The 22,583-nt window shown below is 43.0% G+C and overlaps 1 protein-coding gene across 1 annotated transcript in view; it reads right to left on the reverse strand.

Moving 5' to 3' along the window:
- The window catches only part of LOC146198555 (adipokinetic hormone/corazonin-related peptide receptor variant I-like), a 240,497-nt gene extending 219,610 nt beyond the window's left edge, over positions 1–20,887 (reverse strand). The window contains exon 1 of the mRNA XM_084591931.1: positions 20,366–20,887. Within this exon, the coding sequence (XP_084448057.1) occupies positions 20,366–20,887 (522 nt within the window). The remainder of the gene's footprint in view (positions 1–20,365) is intronic.
- Between the last annotated feature and the right edge of the window lie 1,696 nt (positions 20,888–22,583).

The following is a 22,583-nucleotide window of genomic DNA, read 5'->3' on the forward strand; positions in this document are numbered from 1 at the left end:
CCTCTTTCACTCTTTCCACTTCCACTGTCATCTTCCTCCCTTCCCTCAATTCTGGCAGGTACTGCGCCTCTCTCCTTTTAAACCAAAGTGCAATTATTCAAAAAGTATGAAAACAATACCTTGACTTGGTTAGGTGTTGGTGCTCCACAATTCCGTACTGTCCACCCAAACGTATCAGGCGCCTTACTTTGTCCAAAACGTAGCTTAAAAATTACTGCAGAGTTATTTCGACCACATGGGGAAATTTAAACTGCACTGACATCGCACAGAATACGGGCGCCACTTCGTTTCGCCTGCATCGAAATGCAGCCGCCGGCAGTCGGAATCGCCCTCCACCACGGCCCCCCTTTATCTCTTTCCACTTTCACTCCCACCTTCCTCCCTTCCCCTAGTTCGCGGGTCAGGTGTCCATAGAACAAGTGTGACAGTTACTGCGTCTTTCCTTTATTGTGAACCAATTATTATTATTAGAGTGAACCAGAATATATTCTACTTCAGTGTATTTATTAAGAATTATAAAAAAACTTGGATTGAAAAGGTGACGCTGTAGAGGCTACAGCTGCAGCTGCAATACGCAGCTTTCCCTCTATCGCTAGGTTCAAGCCATACTCACGCCCTCCCCCCCCCCCCCCCCCCCCCCCCCTTTTTTTTTTTCAATGAAGGGGAAACACAAAGTGCCCGTGTACTACGTGTATTGTGAGATGCCAGCACCCCAGGTGTCCTAACATTCTGGACCACCTATATACGGCATACCTCGTAGGCTGAGGTGTTTTGGGTCATTATGTCTTAAAAACCAAACCAAACATTTGTAGATAAAGCTTGGCTGTTTCGTAAGTAAAACCTCAAAGTTTCTACCAGCGGTAAACAACATGTGGCAAGGAAATAAACGACGATACAAAGGCAGGCATATTACTTGCCGCTTTCTTTTCTTTTTCCATGTAATTTTGCGCTACTCAATAAGTCTCTAGTCAATAGGTCTCCCAATGCTTTTGCAGCGTCCGTATTGTGTTGCAGTTGCCCCGTTTCAATAAACTTCGGCTCTATTATCTCGTCCGATTTATCGGGGAAAAAAAATGTTTTTAATTCGAATGCGGCGATTTTGAGGTAGCCACGGCGAATTGATGACGCACGATAAATAGGAAAAACACAGACTGAAATCAATTTTCAGGAACTGTAAAATTAGACACCTAATATAGGGTGACAAAATATGACCTTTAAAAGTGTCTTCACGGGCGCGAACAGCAAAGCTGTCAGTATCTTTTCTACGATACTTATGAGGTGGGTTATTACCGTGGTCTCATTGCAGTGTGACATTTAAAATAATGCGAAAGTGTAAGGTTATGTGTGTGTGATAGAGGAAAAGGCAGTCAGGTTTCAGTTTTCAGAATAATATTATCACCGCCTTAATGACAAATCTCTATGCATAGTGCTACAACGAAGTCCCTTGTTTTCGCCAAACGAATTGATATTGAAAACGTCTAGCCGAGTCGAATGCGCCAGCGACCACTTCTTTACTGCTCGCATTAGCTACGAGCACTTATATATCGCAGCTGGTTTCACCTGCGACTCGTTTCCTATTTCCAAGAGAAGAACGCAGTGCGGATAATGCAAAAGAAGGTAAAACAAATGTATAACAAGTTTCAAACTAGTCTGTTTTATTTTTTTTCTGATGCAAGTGCGTGTCGGTTTACAGAGCCTGTTGATATTAAAACATAAAGTGTATAATTTCTGAGTGTCTAAACGAAGCGAAGAGTTCTCATCAATTTCGAGCGTTCAACGGAGCACGAAAACTCCACTGCTTCTCTCGGGCGATGACAGTCTGCACACGATTCCTAGAATTCGCGACCTCACATAACACGATTGAGCCCTCCTGCAACATTCCAAATTACTGCTTCGCTCATGCGTGGATCTCAACACTGGCGAACTGGGATGCTGCACATTGGCACATCACTGTTCCAAGCTTCAAAACGTGTGTTTTGTTGTACTTAGCAGTCTCCGTTCCTTACCTTCTTTTTCAAATACTTTCTACGGCTTCGTGCCCTGCATTCTTTCCTGAATGATGATGAAAGCCAAGCAACAGTGGCAATCTCGGTTTGCAACTCGGGCTGCCTTCCGCATTTTATTCTAGTTTCCAAGCACTCCTCTAGGATTACCGAGATACTAGGGCAGAATTTCAATCGTCTGCACCTGTAGTGGCACGAAAACTGAACATTTGGTATTACTGGCACGTACACCGAACATTTGGTATTACTCAATTTATCAAAACATCTCAGACCCCTAGTCTACGGTATTACCTCACTTGCAGATAAGATGCGTCAAGAGGTGGGTCATGTAAACCAGTGATTTGCAAAAAAAAAAAAAAAAACACTTTTTCTTAAAGGTTTCTTGAGCTTATACAGTTGGCTCGACGATGTGTCTAGTCTCCTACCACCAACAATTTGTAATGCAAAACAGTCATGCTACCTACTTGTATAACATGAATGCTTCGCAAAGTGAACTGCGCCGTGACTTCGCATTATAATGAGTTTTCATCTGACGCTCTGAAGCCTCTTAGAGCGAGCAGTCTTGCTGCTCCAGCGAGCCTCCTAAACCTTGGGACTCACAATCTGTATGGATGGTCACGATGCTTTCAAAACTTGCATTTCCAGGCAATCGAATTACTATCGAATTTCATTTCTAGATTTCACTCTCACCTAGGTTTTGTTGCTGTTGTCGTTTCATTTCGAACAATATGCGCTGCTATTTTCTTTGCCCTATATGTCGCCGCAGAATTACTTTAAAAGAGGTCAGTGTAATTACTCATACCGACATAGCTTGACCTGCCTTAGATGCTTGATCTTAATACAATTGCTGCTGATAAAGGAAGAGATTACCTGGGACTTTGGTCACTTGACATTTAATATTTATCAGATTTATAAGGGAGTGATGAGGAGCAGTAGTGAAGTGCTCCGAGTTAATGTAGACCACCAATGGTTCTTTACACCGCAATCACAACGCAGAGCACATAGCCGTTCGCGTTTCACCCCAATTGAAAAGCGCCCAATGGTGTCAGAATTCTCTCTGGCGCCCTCGGGCACGCTCTAAACTACAGACAACCGCATTCAAATGCATTTTTTCCTAGCAAAAATTCAGAGACGGAACTTAGGTATTTACGACCTTTATACACCATCTCGTTTTCTTTTGAAAGTTCTCTGAAGAGAGCTGGTCGGTGACTGCGCCATTTCAAAACTCATACTTGCAGAAGCAATAGTGTGAAGCCGTTATGCTTGAAGAACACCAGGCATTTGACTGCAGGTGGCGAGCATTGTTTTATGTAAGGAGTATGTTCTCTCATGCTCCAATGCATCTAATTGAGCTCAACACGTATCACGGTTCAGTGGCCGTTTTTTATCCAGTGTGCTTAACTGTGCCGAAAATATCAGATAATAAGGACTCGATTATTCCTGCGATAATCCAAGTATAGAACACCCCGCGAGCTGCTTCCTGCGCGCCTGATGATTATATCACTGTGTCTCTACAATAGACATTTGCTGCAAGTTGGAAAAAAAGTACCCATATCTCCCTATGATGATGCTTTGCTCTAAAAGTCGTGGAATATTGCGACTGCACAAATTTCGGATCCAAGTGATGTAATCTAGTGTAAAAACGTACCACGAAGGTCCATTTTTTTTTTTCATAATGAAACTTGCTTTTATGCACCGTAATTGTAGTTACGATGATATTATGCTCCAAAATGCGCCAATGATGGGCCATTTCCCCTCGGCACGTGCAAATTACCTACCGAAATGCGACTGAAAATATTAAAGTAAAGCAGAGTGTCCACACCATATTGTGGCTAATAAAGCGCCTGCAGTAGAAAGCGGGGCAGCGAAACTAGTAAAGCAGGTCGCACAGAAGCAGACGCAGCAAACGTCCACACAAATTGCAACCACGGCCCGCTGCTCTTGTCCCCGACGCAAAAAAAAGGAAGAGTAGAAATGAAGGAATGAAACCGAGCAGGAAGACGAGTGTCATTCCCTCGGGCGTCGTCACAATTTGGCCGTATCATCATACGATGAGGCACATTTTCAGCGTAGTGTTTATCACTTCCGGCAAAGTCTTTTTTTGTGTGTGTGTGCGTGTATGCTTGATTGTACACCTGAGAGACCACACGCCTTCGGAACTTGCAATTTGTATAATGCTCAAAATAAAAGAAATGTATTAAGTGAGTAGCAGCATGCTTTTAATATGAGATGAACACCTAATGGCCAAATTCTGGACATGGCATACAGGGCATGCGGTTGCTAGGAACAATCAACTCGGAGTTTGTGTTTTGCCTCGGTAAGGACAGGACCAGCAGCATTTCCGCATTCACACTCTGCCATGTTTGTAACAAATGCCGACAATTCACTTCAATTCTTTATTTGTGGTCACGCCAATGCGTATTCACTCATAACAATATCATCAAACAGTCCTTAACATCAGTAATCTAAGCCGCTCTGCAACGTTAGCGGAGAGCAATGTTCTTTTAAGATTCTGGATGAAAGAAAAACCAGTCACTGCCTTGCTTTACAATTGTTTTCTGGGGAAAAGATCTTCCATTGAAAGAAACGTTTTCAGCGCAACGACCCCTTTCGGCGTAACCGTCAGTATAGTCGTCGTCTTCATCAGATTAGTTGAGGGCATAATGCAGAGCAGAGTCACGAAGAATTAGATGTCAATACGAGGCCAAGTTTAATGGATGCCTCGCCTCAGAAAAATGGCGGCGAAGTAAGGCGCGACCTTACGGCTATGACCAAACACATACCGATGAAGCAACTTCCGGAGCCATCAGGAGACGGAGCTTTAATCAACCCTTACAAACAAACACTGATTTTGTAAGGGTTGATTAAAGTATGTTTATGTTTAAAGTCTCATACGCAGGTGAGGATATTGGCTTCTTTTAGAAATGTAAACACAGAAGGTATTTCAAGAATTTAATTTTTGTCCTAAAAGCAAACGAGGGTGAAACAGTATGCACTCAGAATAAAACACTGGAAAGTGTGTTTTTCTTAGTTTTTCTAGTTTTACGCGTAAACATATGTTAATTACAGTGAGTGCTCCTCCACAGAGATCACATTCTGCTGTCTTTGTTTTTTGCTAAAGATAAACCTGTGAGTTAGGTGTTTGCGTTCAGTGCAAAGGCAGCATAAAATGGCCTCGAAGAATCGTTCTTGGTGCGAGAAAGGCTTCGATTCAGTTATAACAGATTATATCAGGTGTAATTTGTTATTAACTTCAGCGCTCCATTTAGACTGCCAGTTTTTCTCTTAGTTGACAGCATTCTAATGTCATTGCGTCGTTGGTCTGATTATTTATTTTTCTTTATCTCTAGACTCAAGGCTTATTCAGTACAGGCACCTGCTTTTTCAATTCTATCTATTCCAAAATGGCTCGGAACCCAGCAAGTTTTCACTTTCAGTCCATGTGCTGTGGCTATTCTTATGTTGTGCATATTGTCTTCAATTAATGTTTGAGTGCGTTTCTTGGATGAAGTGAAGTCAGTATACTTTGAAAATCAATGTAAATGATACTCTTCTTTATGCTGTGATGTATTATTTTTTTTCATCGCCATACAGACCGCATACTACTCAGCCGTAAAAATGGATGTAAACTGAGGTAGCCTAACTGTTTTTTCCTAGTCGTTGTGTACTGCTCCACATCCTACATAGCGTGCTAATTTTAAACCATGTGTATAAAATGCTGTGTATTTCCTGTATTTTTCTTTCAGTGCTAAATACTCTTGTATTATATGTTGACGGGTAGTGTTTTTTTCTGAAAATGCGCTATTGTGAAATGACATACAAAATATAAGAAGAAAAAAAGAAACAGAAGAAGAAAATGAAGGGAAAGAAGACGACGAAGAAGAGGAAAAATCAGAAGCAGAAGTAGAAGGAAAAGAAAAAGAAGACGAAGAGAAGAAAGAAGGAGAACAGGAAGAAGAAAAAAGAAAAAAAAGAGGAGAAAAAGAAAAAGAAGTAGAAGGAAAACGAAGAAATGATGAATAAGAAGTAAAAGACAGAAGAGGACAGAAAACTCGGTAGTTAGTAGAGGCAAACGACTACAGCGAGTTGCTAGGACAGAAGGCTTACTCGAACGTTTTCACGGCGCTTTGTGTCCCGCAATTCAAAGTAGAGACGATGTCACAGCACTAGAAGTGTTCTACACCCGTATGAGAATAGTGAACGACGAGAGGCAAGGGGCCCTCATACGTGAAACTTGATTTCCCTATGGCATAAATAAAGCTGAAACGATAGAGCAAAGTACTATGCGCAAAATTATTGTCGTTATAATTTGAAGCCGAACCCGAGCGTAGCCGCGCAGATTGCTTTCGTGTAACTCCAGGTTTAACTACAAGCTAAACCACAAGCTCTTTTATGTCTTTGACTTGAACGGTGCTTTTAAAGCTCATAAAAAAATACTACACATTAAGCCTTTTGAGCACTGAGAGCTCGCACCAGCCTTATTTGCCAAGGGCCTGTTATGGAAGGTGCTCCGCTGAGAAGCCCTCGTGCAGCCTCGTGAAGATAATTTTTTGCGTTTCGAATAGCTGAGAATGAAATACCGGGTAGGCCGCAGAAATATTATCCCAACGTTCGATATGAATTTGGTATTTTACGCACAAATTTTTATTTTATTTTAACATACGCATGTGCGCAAATTCCGAGTCACAGAATTATGAGTTTTTACTGCAGATGCTAGCAGCCTATATCTTGTAATTGTAGGCGCAAACGGATGTAATATAGGCTAAAGTACGTGCTTCACTGGGACATTAGCTTGACTTCTTACAGTGGCCGGGATTTGTTCTTTTTTTTTTTATTGCACGGCGGATTCGGATAGGCTTGCCGCGCAAGCAAAAGGCAATTGTCATCGTTCATGACGTGTTTTTTTGCTATCTGCTTTTCTATTGCACTTATATCCTTATTAATTTATTACCGTTTCTTATACTACTAGAACTTGCAGGCAAATATTTCAAGCATTCCAAATCTGCCCCTATCACGGCACATTTACGTGCGTTGGAGTGCAGCGGTTCGTAAATCGGCAGTAACATTACGTCCTTAATATTTAAGCTATGTTATCATCCCAAATCTCGGCGTGTAGCTGTGTCAAAAGCTGTTTTAGAGCGCAACTATTTGGCGCCCGTTCCTGGCTTTCTCGTCGTCGTCAGCCTCGGCGTCGACCGCGTCAGCCTCGTAACCACTTCCGCCCCCCTTTCATCCCCCTAGTTCGAACCGGCGCTTCGGCAACCGGAGCCTCGCAGGAAGAGGAGAGGGGAGTATACTCAGCGGCGAACGAGGGGGGCAGGAGCACGCGCAGCAACCGGAGAACACGAGAAAAGTAAGGGGGGGGGGGGGGGGTAGCCGGAGGCAGCGCTAGCAGCGACTGACTGATGCCGCCGCTAGCGAGTGAAGACAACATGACTGCTTAGAACACCGTGGCCGCCATGCAGGAAGAGGAGAAGGGGGACACCGTCTTTCTGCGTGGCAGCGAGGGTGCTCTCCGGTAGCCGAAACGCCGGCTCGCTGTCAGCGAGTCACAGTGCGTAAATCCCGTTCTCACTCGCTTCACTCGCTAGCGGCGTCAGCGACATCAGTTAGTCGCTGCTATCTGTTCGTCGCGCAACGTACCTATGGAACCACGCGCTGCTTTCCGCAACCTTCCGATAATTCAATTGCTCTCTTCTTTTCTGCGACCACAAAGATCTCCGACCGCCCCCCCTCCCCCCCTCCACTCGTGTCGCCCCTCCCAAAAGAAAGTATTTGGAGGATACTCAGAATGCTAGAAACGCCGCTTTAGATCTGATGGCTCCCCTTTGCTCTGGATGCAAACAGTGGACAAACAGCCTGGTTTTTAATCTACCGACCGAATAAAATATAATGGATGTAAAAATTGAGCACTGCTGGAATACAGCCGTGTTCTGCACAAGCTGCTGTTTTTTCCACTTTTGACAAAAAATGATTCGCCGGCAGAGCAAAAGAGATTAAAAAATTCTGACTTTCCACAGATGCATCGGAAAGCGGGCAGGCACTCCCAAGAAGGCCATTTATTTCAGTTACAGATAAAATATTTTGTTTTCAGGAAGAATTTGTCGTCGGTGTATTAATTCCTTTTTATCTTATATTGTATATCGCGTATATCGGTCGAACGTTTTACAAGGGGGGCCTTCCTTTTATATCTTTTTCGTGGTTGTATTAGCAATTAATTTAGAATTGTTTACATGGGCAAAAAAATATCGCCCTAGTTAGCATGCATTAGTATTTTTTCATTGTCATGTTTTAAATAAAGCGTCGTGGGTTTCCAGCCTTCAGACTAGCCATCGCACAAAAAAGTGTGGATCTATATGTCGTGGTTCAGATGACATGAAAAAGAAATTCCATCGCGGATAGTAGAGAAGATGCTAATCTTGCTCGCACACAAATGCAGATGCCATGTCGCTAGGAGACAGACTTCCTGCCTGGGAAAACCAAATGACAATGCCGGCGAATGGGGAAGCAGTGTTCCAGGCTGTCTCCGTCTCCATAAACTATATATTTTATCCTTCTTGCCCTGGCCCCGGTGATCACGCTCGTTTACCGCCTGAAGCCGTTAATACCGTGCTCCCGTCTGACTTATCTTCCGCACTGATAGTATAGCTCAAACGTGGAGTGAGAGGTTCTTGTTAGTGATTGGGCTCTTTATAGCATCATGCAAGATTGGGTCCGACAACTTATGGTTGCGTTTACGTCGTCGACCGTCAAATCCATCGATCCTCCGGTCCACACGAGCCGAGTTAATTCGATTAGTTCTGGCTGGAACGGATTATGGGCTACAAATGAGGCCACAAAATCTCGGGCCTCGAGCGCACATAGAACTGCACATAAACAAAGCTGGCCTGTGAAGCCGGTGTGGTTTTGTTCGCGGTTTTTAACGTACCAAAGCGACTCAGGCTGGGAGGGAATGTAGTGGAGGTCTCCTGAAATTTAGACTAGCGGTGTTTTGTTAAAGTGCAATGTCATCGCACAGCACACAGGTGCCTTGCTTTCTGCTTCCATTGAAAAGTGGCCGCCGCGGCCGGGATCTGATCTCGAGTCCTTGGGTAGAGCAGTCGAGCGCATTAACAACTGCGACACCGCGGCGGGTCTGACCCGTGAAATGGAGCGTACGCTAGATGAAAAATATGCGGCGCTTTACAGTAAGTATTAGCACGACCTGCGCTGAGTTGATTAGGTCCATGTGCTATAGTGGGCTAAAATGTCCTTTGAGCATTTGTAGAAAAAAATGGCTAAAGTAGTTTATTACCGACTAATTTTAGAGCCAGCCATCTATTTAGCTGTAACAACTGACAGCATTGTAATAATTGAGTGAACTGCGGGACTTTCTTTTGTGTTTTTTCTTTTTTTCCAGTATTGAATAATTTTTACCCCATCTAATGCAAACATCACTGGCTACGATTAGCTGATATTATATTTCCCATTGCAGCAGAGGAATGTGTTAAAATGCCATGGGAGAGCAATGGCCGATGAGCAAATTGATAAGCCACCTCAATGTTTAAAGGCGCAATCTGTTTTGCAGTATTATATCTAAATTAGGTTCTCATGTTACTCACATTTCAATTTCGTTCTTGTATTTGATTTTTCTGTTGCTTTTTGGTACTGTTATTGCTTGAGCAGTTGTTTTATAAGCGGGTGGGGCTTGGAATGGTGGGTGGGGGGCATCTTGGTATGGTGGGTGGCGGCATTTATCGCTTCAATATTATTGAAGGTGAGCACGCCAATTGACAAAATTATTCCTTGCGTGTAGTGTGGTTGGGTCATTGTTTCTATTTTTTTAGCTTTCTAAAGAATGCCATGTAACAACTACAAAATGCACACAAAGATGCGACAGCGCAGAAATAAAGCCAAAAAGCTCATTCTTCATAGCTGACTTCGTACAGTAAACGAAGATATACAGAAGAAATTCAAAAAGAAAAATAATAAAAGTATAACGGCAGAACTCCTTTTTCAAGAAACCCTCTTTCTTTCTACTCCAGCCGGGTAATATGGAGTGGAAGTAGCGAAAGACGCTTAATTCTTGAAAATATTTTCACGGCACATTTATCCTGAGGTGTTAGAACACATTACCTGTAAGGTTCCTTTACGCGCGGCCCATTTATCTAATATATATTCACGAAATGGCTGTTAGCGACAAGATGACAGCATTTCGTTGTCAGGCGTCGTATCTAGAGGGCACTCGTGCTTGACCTTACCTGCATTAGTCTTTATTGCCGGAAAATCAATCGTTGTTAATGACCTCTTACAGGAACCCGGGAGAAGGCTTGAAAGTGCTAACTGAAATTTCTCGAGTAACGAAAAATTCCCGCTATTTTTTCGCTGTATAGCTTACGCACACGTACAGGCTACATGTTCACTGTCGATACAGGCTCAATTGGGTGAAGCTTTTGTTATTTACACGTGATCTGCTACATCACCTGTGTCTTGCATTTTCTCGCGATTAGATAAAGGGCTTAACCAAACTTCCTCCAGCAGGCGGTGTCTCCAACCTGCTATGACGTGCAAACCATAGGAGAGAAGTTTGTAGAGGCATTTTTAGATTCCGTTTGAGTTCTGGTCAGTCTTGCGAGGTTGTAGGTATTACTTATGGAGGTATGCCAGCTTTCCCCGTAATAGTTTAGGATAAGCCCAGAATCCAAAGCAAAGAGGCTTTTGGAGCAATCAAACATAGCCATCACTTTAAACCAAGGGGCAATGGTGTGCAGTATTGAGGCATATCACACTGAACGGCAGCTAAGCGAAGTATCTAACTAGCTCCAGAAAATAGATTTTTAAGCAAGAGCTGCCATGTTCATGCGTGTGACCCTAGGATTTTGAATCCAAGTTAAACACTACGAAATATAACGAGAATCATAGATTTGTCAGCTGGTCACAAATATTGTATTGCGTTTAATAAACACGTTATTTCAAGGAAGTAATACCCAGGAAAATGGGGTATGGTGCCACTCAAGTTGCAACACAATGCGAGGATGATGAGTGTTCATTTGGTGTATGCTCATGACTCCATAAACTGAGATATTCTTTTTTCATTGCAAATTACGAGCGCTGCGACGGAGAACAACAACGAGAGAGTAATGACAAGGACAGGCGCTACTATCAACTGAACGTTTATTCGAAGAACACAGATTAAATACTCGCAGAAGACAACCAAAGGCACATGCGCTTCACAGATTTTTCCTAGGTATCCAGATAAACAATCTCACATTCTTGGATGCTTACAGATGGTGAGCTCACGCACGTGTCACTGTTTTTATGGATGTGATATGACTCTGACAGTTCTCTAGTCATTTGATCTTTGTGTCTAAACTTAATTTTGGTTTTGTTAAAAAGCGGTAGGCATTTCTTCCTACTAGGCACATTTGACCCACTAGGTTTATTCAAATCACAGTCCCTGTAATGAAGGGCCAAATTGGATGAGGGGGCACTATTCAAAGAAGTGTTATGCTGGCGCAGGCGCGTATTAATACATTTGCCGGTTTGCCCTATATAATTTTTCCCACATTTAAAAGGTACTTCATACACAACCCCTTCTTCACATGCGACAAAACGCGAATCATGGTCCACTTGGCACACACCTTTTCTTGTTCTACTTTTTTGTTTCTGATCTCTAGCCCTTCTGTCAACAACCGCACAAATTTTGCCCAGCTTATTAGGAACCGAAAATAACACTTTCACTCCATATCTACTGCCGATTTGCTTAAGCCTGTGGGATAACCGATGGATATACGGAATCACTGCATACTTCTTTCTATCGCTATTGATATGGACTTTTGTATCTTCTCTACCAAAAGCCTTAATCTTCTTTATGATTTTATTACTAGCTAGAATTATCACATCCATCGGGAAGCCCGCTAACCTTAACCTTTGGACCTGTTGTTTGAAACTACTATCTATGGCGTGAACACATGATTTTGTAACAGCAGAACTTAAACAAGACACTGCAATGCCACATTTTACTATCTTCGAATGACCTGAATGGTAACTAAGCAAGGACTGCCTCTGGGTGGCGTGTGGGAAGAACAGGCTCCGTGTGCGGAACTTCCGTGCGTGGTGCGAACAAGCGAAGAAGCACACTGACTTCCTTTGGTACTCCGCCCGTCCCTGGTTACCCTCCAAAGGAACGTCTCCGGGCTCTGAAGGGAAGCTCTTGGTTTTGGGCGATCAGCCGGTGCCAAAGAAGTTTCAGGAAATCCTCAAGTTGGGTCCGAAATTCGGTGTGCAGCCTTCGTTGGGAAAAGAAGAAAAACTTTCTCTTGGTAGGACTATTGCGCGTCAAGCCCGGAAAGAAGATCAACCCAGGTGCGTTGTAGAATGTGTTGATGCCCTCAAGAAGTGTGACGGAGGGCCTATCAGAAGGTGGGGCTATGCTCCTTTGATCGAATTCCTGACGTCCGCAAAAATGCGTGTGGTTGTTTCGGATAAAGAAGGTTATTTTGTTACGCTCCCAGAGAATCTTTTCCGTGAGAAAGCTATGGATTCGATCACCAAGAATTTTAAGCCTGTGCGCACCAGTGCCGTGAAACAAAAAACTGAGGCGTTAAGGCTATTAGGAGAAATGAAGTTAGACAGATTGCACACCTCCATTAAAAAGACGAAGGGAAATTTTCTAGAAGTATTTTTTTCTGCTAAAACACATAAAATTGACATTCCCTTTCGTTCCATTGTTACTGAACGGGGAACCTGGCAACATGTTGTCTCAAGTTTTTTGCAAAGTAATCTATGTTCGCTTTCCGTAATAGATCCATTTCTCGTTCCTAATTCAGTGGCAGTTGTAGAATATTTGAAATGCAGTAATCCTGGTGTGTGTGGCATGTTCAGTATTGATGTGCAGGATTTATTCTATTCATTATCGCATAGTAGGCTCCTCCAATGTGTTAAAAAATGTATAGAAGAGGAAAATGATGAGGGGGCATTCATTTCAAAGTGCGGTGTATCGGTTGGCTCCTTTTTAGAGCTTTTGTCTTTTTATCTTAAATCCACATTTATTGAATGGGAGGGCAGACTATTTATACAAAAATCTGGGGTGTGCATTGGCTCAAAAGTGGCTCCAGTTCTTAGCAACATATTTCTTTCTTACGTGGACAGATCCATTAATGACAAATTAGGTAACTATGTAAAAAAAGTCTTCCGATATGTAGACGATTATCTGGTTTTTGTTGAAGCTCAGGACTTCAATAGTCAAGTGGAAATGGTTTTAAAAACATTTGTAGACTGTGGGTATGGATTGGAATTTACGTTTGAATTACCGGAGGGAAATCAGCTTCAATTTTTGGATATAAGATTGGAAAAAAAAGTTGGATCATGTTTGTTGGTCTTTTTTACAGCGGTCAGAGAAGCCCTTGCTTAGTTACCATTCAGGTCATTCGAAGATAGTAAAATGTGGCATTGCAGTGTCTTGTTTAAGTTCTGCTGTTACAAAATCATGTGTTCACGCCATAGATAGTAGTTTCAAACAACAGGTCCAAAGGTTAAGGTTAGCGGGCTTCCCGATGGATGTGATAATTCTAGCTAGTAATAAAATCATAAAGAAGATTAAGGCTTTTGGTAGAGAAGATACAAAAGTCCATATCAATAGCGATAGAAAGAAGTATGCAGTGATTCCGTATATCCATCGGTTATCCCACAGGCTTAAGCAAATCGGCAGTAGATATGGAGTGAAAGTGTTATTTTCGGTTCCTAATAAGCTGGGCAAAATTTGTGCGGTTGTTGACAGAAGGGCTAGAGATCAGAAACAAAAAAGTAGAACAAGAAAAGGTGTGTGCCAAGTGGACCATGATTCGCGTTTTGTCGCATGTGAAGAAGGGGTTGTGTATGAAGTACCTTTTAAATGTGGGAAAAATTATATAGGGCAAACCGGCAAATGTATTAATACGCGCCTGCGCCAGCATAACACTTCTTTGAATAGTGCCCCCTCATCCAATTTGGCCCTTCATTACAGGGACTGTGATTTGAATAAACCTAGTGGGTCAAATGTGCCTAGTAGGAAGAAATGCCTACCGCTTTTTAACAAAACCAAAATTAAGTTTAGACACAAAGATCAAATGACTAGAGAACTGTCAGAGTCATATCACATCCATAAAAACAGTGACACGTGCGTGAGCTCACCATCTGTAAGCATCCAAGAATGTGAGATTGTTTATCTGGATACCTAGGAAAAATCTGTGAAGCGCATGTGCCTTTGGTTGTCTTCTGCGAGTATTTAATCTGTGTTCTTCGAATAAACGTTCAGTTGATAGTAGCGCCTGTCCTTGTCATTACTCTCTCGTTGTTGTTCTCCGTCGCAGCGCTCGTAATTTGCAATCATGTACCAACTAGCTCAACGTTCCGTATTACTGCAATTTATTTCTTTTTTCATTCTGTCCTTAATGGAATTGAACAAAATTACGCGCGTTGACTTTGTTGATCAAAGCCTAGTCTGGAGAAATCAGCGGGAGAAACATGAAGCTCTGAATTGACACAAGGTACACGAAGAATGTCACGTATGCGTTAATGTATTTCTGGGCACAGAGAACCTAGTGTAGAAACATTCTGATTGGTCGACAGTGCCATAACTTCACAACTCCGCAGCATTGCTTAGAAATTCTCAACACTTCTAAAACCTTCGATTAAACTTGATGTCAGGCATAAAAGGAGAGTAATTAAGCATAATATATAATATAAATAAAATATTGGATCATTTCTCAGATCATTCAACTAAAAAAGCTTTATTTAACTTAGAAATTATTTCCAAGATTTAATATACGTTCTGCGGCCTTACGCATCAAGTGGTATCTTACGACGGTTTGCCATGAAATCTTATTTGATTTGGTTTAGTTTCTGGGGCTTAAGGTCTCAAAGCGACTCACGCTATGGCAGGTGCCATAGTGAATTCCGGAATGCACACGGATACATTCATCTAAAAGCGGACGCCGTGGCCGGGATTCAATCCTGCATCTTTGGAATGAGTAATCGAGAACCCTAACCGCTAAAGCACGGGAACAGGATATGTGTGTAATGGAGGTTGTTCGATCGGCTCTCGCCTTAACTCTGCTTCATTACCTAATTTCATATATATTGGTTGAAATCAGTGACACTTTTGAAGGGGTACTGCCGCTTTAGGGAAGGTACGGCTGCTCCGGCCGCGGCAGTTATAAAGGGACCGCGTCAACCGAAGGCGACCAGCGGAAAGGAGGCGGTCATGGCTTCACAGGCTGTGGAACGCGCCGAACAAGAGGGCGAACACCTGTCCAGCGAGTCATTCTTGCTCAGTGCGGAAAAGTTGACGATTGTGGATTGGGATCTGTGATTGCAGACATGGCCGACGTGGACAACCAGGAATTACAACTAAAGGGTGTGCACGAAGTGTGTGCTTGAACTCCTCAGTAACTCGGATCACAATTGAAACCTCCCTGTACTATGACATCATCACCCTTCATCGCACCACAGCTCTCCTTTAACTTCCTTTTCCCCTTTTCCTTTTCCCCTTTTCCCCAGTGTGTAGTAGCATTTCAGGGTCTCTTCACCGCCGGTCGACCTCTCCAACTTTCTTCTCATTAAATTACACACTCTCTCTCTCTCTCTCTCATCAGTTTTTCGTTTAGCCACCTGGTGTAGATTATATTTATGAAATAAAGGGTTTTGAGGCAAGATATAGTAATTATGGCGTAGTTAGAACTTATATACTCCACACCTCGACGGCCATAGGATTTCACAACTGCTCTAGCGATGTTGTACTTTCTTTCCTTTTCATTTTGTATTTCCCCTCCCCTTTTTACTAACCCGCAAACTGTATTCCTTTCAGAATCAACCTTAAATCCTCCGCAAAAAGATGATCGTACTTCCATTCTTAAATATACTTCACTTTTTTGCCATTTGTCACACAACCATTTTCTGCATTTTATGTGTTGCACCCCGCCGGGGTGGCGCAGTGTTTACGGCGCTCGACTACTCTTCCCAAGGACGCGGGACTGAATCCCGGCCTCGGCGGCAGCTTTTCGATGGAAGCGAAAAGCAAGGCGTCCGTGTGCTGTGCGATGTCAGTGCACGTTAAAGAACCCAGGGTGGTCGAAATTTCCGGAGTCCTCCACTACGGCGTCTCTTATAGCCTGAGTTGCTTTGGGACGTTAAACCCCACAAACCAACCAACCATTTTATGTGTTGCTCTAAAACGTTTTTCTTCTTACATATTCTGCTCATGGCTGATGCGTGTAAGATTTTGTATGTTGGCGAAAAAAACCACTACCAAGTTTCTACAGCTTTGCCATCATACGGTGTTGTCATGATTGACATAGCGGCAAGAATCTTGTATTCATGCAGAGAAAAAGGCTCCGCAGTTCGCGTCTATCGTATGTAATCGCCGAAAGAAACAAGACTCGCGTGCATCCTGCAGCTCAAGGTTGCACCATAATTGGGGCATCGTAGGCGCAAAAAATATGCTTAGAGACTTTCAGCACGGCATTTAATCTGCAAAAGAACATTTTCGGCACGCCTTTGTCATTCACTTTATACCTTTATTATTTGCAAGTGCAAAAACTGCAAGTCTGGGCGCACTAAGCAATATTTGTGTGTGTGTGTGTGTGTGTGTGTGTGTGTGTGTGTGTGTGTGTGTGTGTGTGTGTGTGTGTGTGTGTGTGTGTGTGTGTGTGTGTGTGTGTGTGTGTGTGTGTGTGTGTGTGTGTGTGTGTGTGTGTGTGTGTGTGTGTGTGTGTGTGTGTGTGTGTGTGTGTGTGTGTGTGTGTGTGTGTGTGTGTGTGTGTGTGTGTGTGTGTGTGTGTGTGTGTGTGTGTGTGTGTGTGTGTGTGTGTGTGTGTGTGTGTGTGTGTGTGTGTGTGTGTGTGTGTGTGTGTGTGTGTGTGTGTGTGTGTGTGTGTGTGTGTGTGTGTGTGTGTGTGTGTGTGTGTGTGTGTGTGTGTGTGTGTGTGTGTGTGTGTGTGTGTGTGTGTGTGTGTGTGTGTGTGTGTGTGTGTGTGTGTGTGTGTGTGTGTGTGTGTGTGTGTGTGTGTGTGTGTGTGCGCGTGTGCGTGTGCGTGTGCGTGTGCGTGTGCGTGTGTGTTTACGCGCACGCACGTGTTAAGTCTGTGTTCCCTTATGAAAGATGTATGCAAGCGGTAATACTATGGAGACGCTTATTGGCGCTTTGGTAGGCTAATTGCGCGCACCTTTCGCTTTCACGTTTAGCTGCTTTTAGACTGTCCCCCAGCGCGTGCACATGCTCTATGACCTTTAGTATCTCTGTGTAGCTACGGATTTTCGCTTGTGACTTTGCTTGTGACGTATTGCAAGTTTCATTGATCTTTTTGGTAAATATTTAATAGCCTGTTCTCTTTTTTTTTTCATTTCCGCTTTGTGTTTTTGTATTCTTGTTTTTTTTTTCAGATGCTGTCTTTAATTATTATTCAGTGTATGGAAGATAATTAATTTTTGTCCACTATTTTTAAATTGACTGCTTTTATAGTTGACGCTCCTAACCTTTGATAACATTGTCAAAATGTTATGACATTAGACACGTGACTCCGCTAATATTTCACTCCACTATGCTCTTTTAATTTTCTTTGATGCAATTCGTTTGGTTTGTTTTTGGGGTTTAACGTCCCAAAGCAACTCAGGCTATGAGAGACGCCGTAGTGGAGGACTCCGGAAATTTCGACCACCTGGGATTCTTTAACGTGCACTGACATCGCACAGCACACGGGCGCCTTGCTTTTCGCTTCCATCGAAAAGCTGCCGCCGAGGCCGGGATGATGCAATTCGTTTGTGCACTGGCCCTGATCTGGATATCCATTGCCACAGATGGCCAAGCGAATGAAGCAGAACACGAACGGTTGAGAAAGGTTGAACAAATACTGACGTTAGTCTTTTATTAATGCTAATTTAAATATTAAGTGATGAGATGTTGATTTATATTCAAACAATAATTAATTTCGTTCTCAGGTGATTACGTTTTGTGTATTTATTTTAAAATATCGGTGGCCAAACATTGCTTATGTCGAAGAGCAATAAACGTTTCCACGAAATACTGGTACGAGTGATAATCAAACATTAAGCCACACAGAATAAATAATGCAATGCAAACAGCATCAAAACGGGAACCGATCTCTCTCGGTGTCTGTTTAGGTGGTTAAAGACCCCCGTGTTAGTGCAAGAGCCGGACACATTTGCACATAACTTGTATTATCGAATTATTGAAAAGTACACAAGGTCAGCACCAAATGCACCATAAGAAATGCAACGAAAAAAGTTTACATCTTTGTAAACATATTCACCAGTAAACTATATATGCATTGAAGAGAGGAAATATTCATGTTCCGATACAGTTCCGTTGTTATTTTCGTAGTCTCGTTAACACCTTCATACAAATGAAATATTACAAAATTCTTTAATGTCAACGTGGGAGAACAATAGGCGTCTGTAATTGGAGAACACGTTTTTATGATACTTGGAAAAAGATTTCAAACTGAAGATAACTTGAAAGCGGAGCATTAAAACGCGTACTGTCTGTTTTGTCAACGGCTTATTCCAAAACGACCCAGTTAGATAACCTTTAATTAAATAAATTACAATTAATTGCTATTCACACAAGGTTGTTCCATTTTCTTAGACGAAAAGCGGCTTTTTATTATAGCTTATATTTCCTGACTATAGAAACAAATTGGTAACAAATGCAAATCACCATTGTTACAAATAGAGCGGCAAAAATTTGTTTCTGTGCCCGCCTGGAAGAAGAGGGCTGAAAACATTGCACGCTGACCATGCGCTTACACTGACCAAACCGCTGCGAGGAGAAAGTATTGAGGAGACCTGACTTTCAGTGAAAGCATCTGGAGCTCAAAATAAAGACACGGAAGATGCGAGAAATCGCGACCAGAGCTTTACATGAATATGCTTGTTTTGACGATGAGCGTTTTAAAACCCTCATCATGAGCTGTTCGTGGTTGTGCAGATAAACGATGTGAGGTAAGAAATCACGTTCATGTACATTTTTCTGACATATGCCAAGAACCCCGCTAAAAACACTGCTCAGATGTAATACAGCAGCGCGCGATACGGAAATCGCGTGAAAGCAAAGCTGTTTTCCGGACCAGCTTTCCAAATTAAGCCAAACAGAAATTGAACGAAAAAAAACGTACAGACGAACGGACACAAAGTGCATAGCACGAGCGTCCACGTACAGTCGTGAGAAAAAGTGGTATACAATACTTAGCCGATGGCGGAGCTCATAAAGCCTCCATTGTAATGCCATCTAGCACCAGCTATCTGGAATCCAGCAGTCGTGGCGGTGCCCCATTTTATTGGCATGTGTGTGTCGCTGTCGCGTTCCGTGTCACTGTGGCTTAATGGCGTTTAGATACAGTTTTATCGACCTGTCAACCGCCTAAGTGTTTTGTACTACTTTTGCTCACGACTTTACGTCTGCATATATATGGCTCATTTGACCAAAGCCGGTCGAGCCTGAAGCATACTTCTCAAACTGGTCCAAACTTTTACTCCGTTCAAAATGGTCCTTTTGTCGGGTACTTTCGCGAACTTTTAATTGAGACAGACCTAATAATTATTTTCTAAGTTTCTTCCGCATCTACCACCGTTTCTCCCTGTGCCTCATGGCCAACATCTCAAGTAAGGAAAGAGTAAATGAAACCAAGGTGTGTCATTTTTTAAGGGATAGTTGGCAGAGTGTTTAATTGTTATAGATGTAAATGAGCTGAGCAAATATACACTATACCTGTTTGCGAAACGTCAGGCTATTGAAGGTGCTAGATAAAAATTTACCATCTTGTATTCAGATAAAAAATAAATAAGACGAGTTCCAACTTTTCTGCATCCTTTAATGCATGCGTTAAAACTATCGTTGTCGAATAGTTAACATTTACAGGAACGTGAAAGCAAAAGTGGCGGGGGAATGAATTTTGTCATTTTGCGTGGATTTTAATATTTTTCAGCGTTTACTCTGTGTTATTAACCAAGGTTGGCTGCAAAGAAAATTCCCACGCTTTAGGCGTATGAGGCGCCCAGCCTACAATTTAAAAAATGCACATTTTGCATATTTCGGCTCCGATATGCAAGCTTGCTTTACTAATATTAATGTATGCTTCACTCACGGGAAGGGTAGTAGCTATCTGCTTGCAATAAAAATAAGTAAAACAAAAACTGACGTTTATTTAGAACTCTGCGCGTGATCGTTGTCTTCTATGCAATCAATGTAATTCGCGGGTCAAACTTGCAGATTATACATGCGGTTGGACGCAGGGATATAATCACCCCGGTGAGCACTCAGTAGCCATCAAAGAAAAGAATGGTATTTCCACTAAAGTTCGTCACACATACACAGAGCACCCACTCACCTGAGGCAGGCTACAGATGAAGCTCACGTTCCAGGCTACCGTGAGCATTATTCTGCCCCGACGATGACCACTGTGAACTTTGAGCGGGTGCAGCACGGCGAAATAGCGGTCCACACTGATACACACCAGCACCGCGGAGGATAAGTACGGGCCGAACGCGCGTAGCATCTGCATCAGTTTGCACATAGCATTTCCTGCAGCCCACTGTACAGTGAGCCTCCAGGCCACCTCGAGTGGTATCATCACAAACGTCACGATCAGGTCGGCAATGGCCAGGTGTAAAATCATGAGCTTGATGCGGGACTTGCGGTGTCGCTTGTTCAGGAGGCTAATGAACACAGGCACGTTGCCGGCTCCAGCGATGACGAAAAGCAAGCAGTATATGATCACTTGCACCAGAGCCTGAGTGGTGAATGCTAATTCTTCGCTCGAACCGGGTGGTCCTGAAGAATTGTTCTGGATGCTCTCCCCTGGATGCAGAAGCAGCCCGTTTTCTTGAAGGCTGAAGTTGTCAGGCATCATATTGTGGTAACTCAGCGAAGCAGCACAGTTCCAGATTTAAGTAGCCCACTCACTGGTATTCCTTACTGTACTTCCGATTTCCCATCTAGGTCGTAAGGTCTCGCTGTCGTTGATGGAAACGAAAACGTACAATTTGAATTCTCTGCAATTACGGAACAATCGAGCATCTGTATCTACGTTCATTTCGCATTCCAATTAAAAACGCCACACGTTTCACGAAACATCTTTCGCTGCTGTTGTTCACAGTCACCGGTCCCGTGAAAAACACGAATGCGATAGTAAGAGATTTCGGTCGTTTGAAAGCACCGCTTCCGTCTATATTGAGCAATAGGGAACAACACTTACCTACTTCTACTTATGAAAATGTAACATGAAAAGCACAAATCATAAATTCACAAATGCGCTTGAAGACTGAAACTGTCGTTTCATTACATTTTTTTAAGATTGTAGAATTACCACGACATCACTGAAATAGAAACTCCGCAGTTTTCCAGCGCACACCCGATAAGATGACCGAAGAACGAAAGCCAGAGCGTTCACCCTTCGCTGTACGACGAGGCGTGCGTGCTACCCGCTCCTGGCATCCACTTCCGAGACGAGCTGTCGCCGAGCGCTCTCGGTTCCAACTGAGTCCTGACGTCCGAGCCGAGAACGCGCGAGTGCTTGGGAGAACCATCGACCGAAGCGCGCGGGCTCATCTCCCGACCAATAACGTGTAAGCGCGCGAATTCGAAAGACGAGAAATGTTTCTGCGGCCCTTCTAGACCAGAGCTGGTTTTGTTAGGTTTATTGGATGTAACATCCCAAGTCGAATCAAGCTATGAAATACGCCGTGGTGGAGGACTCCGGAAATTTCGACCGCTGGGGTTCTTTCACACGCACTGACATCGCACTGCTCATGAGAGTCTTGCTTTTAGCCTTCTTCGGAAAGGGACCGCCGCAGCCGGGATTCTACCCTGCATCTTTTGGGCACTGTAGTCGAGCGCCCTAACCAGTGCACCTCCACGGTGGGGCATGACGGGTACATTGCACTGTATGTACGCACGGATGCATCTTCCAGGAAAACGTAAAGCCCTTGTGTTATTACGACCTTATATAAATTTGAACCAAACTCTGATGAATGGCCATTTAGAAAATTATGCATGCAAAATAATTATCCTTGTTGAGTCTTGCAACCTACAAATCTTTGTAGAATAAGCGACAAAAGCAGCTGCGTAGCGGAAAATTGTGATAGTCATCATACTGCAATTTAGAAATTATGTTAGGTAACTCAGAAAGCTGAATACGTTTATTGTTTTCGCCAACAAAATGAACGTGTTTAAAATGTTCTTGGCAATCTGCGCCGAAACACTTCAAGACATTTCTTGTCTTTTTTAAATATCGAATAGCTGCTGAGGGGAGGTTTCATATCTCTTGTCTTAAGGTTCAGTCTCGTTATTAGTTATGTAAAGGAACATGTTGAAAGTGAGGATTTCAGCCTATTGTCAGTTGGAATTAGCAACGTAATCTTTTCAAAAATTGGGAGTTGCCTGTTTTTTTCTGGGATACTTGCAAAATAAGTGCCTCATGAGCTCCTATTGACGCATAACTCGAAATATAGCCTTTGTAAGAGTGGGGGAAATTGCAGGACTGCATTTCATAAAGTCATCTCTACACTGCAATGTATTTTACCAGCCATACGACACGGTAGAAAAAG

Source organism: Amblyomma maculatum, chromosome 2 (genome assembly GCF_055883805.1).
Source record: "Amblyomma maculatum isolate TAMU_Amacu chromosome 2, ASM5588380v1, whole genome shotgun sequence".
Classification (NCBI taxonomy): Eukaryota; Metazoa; Arthropoda; class Arachnida; order Ixodida; family Ixodidae; genus Amblyomma; species Amblyomma maculatum.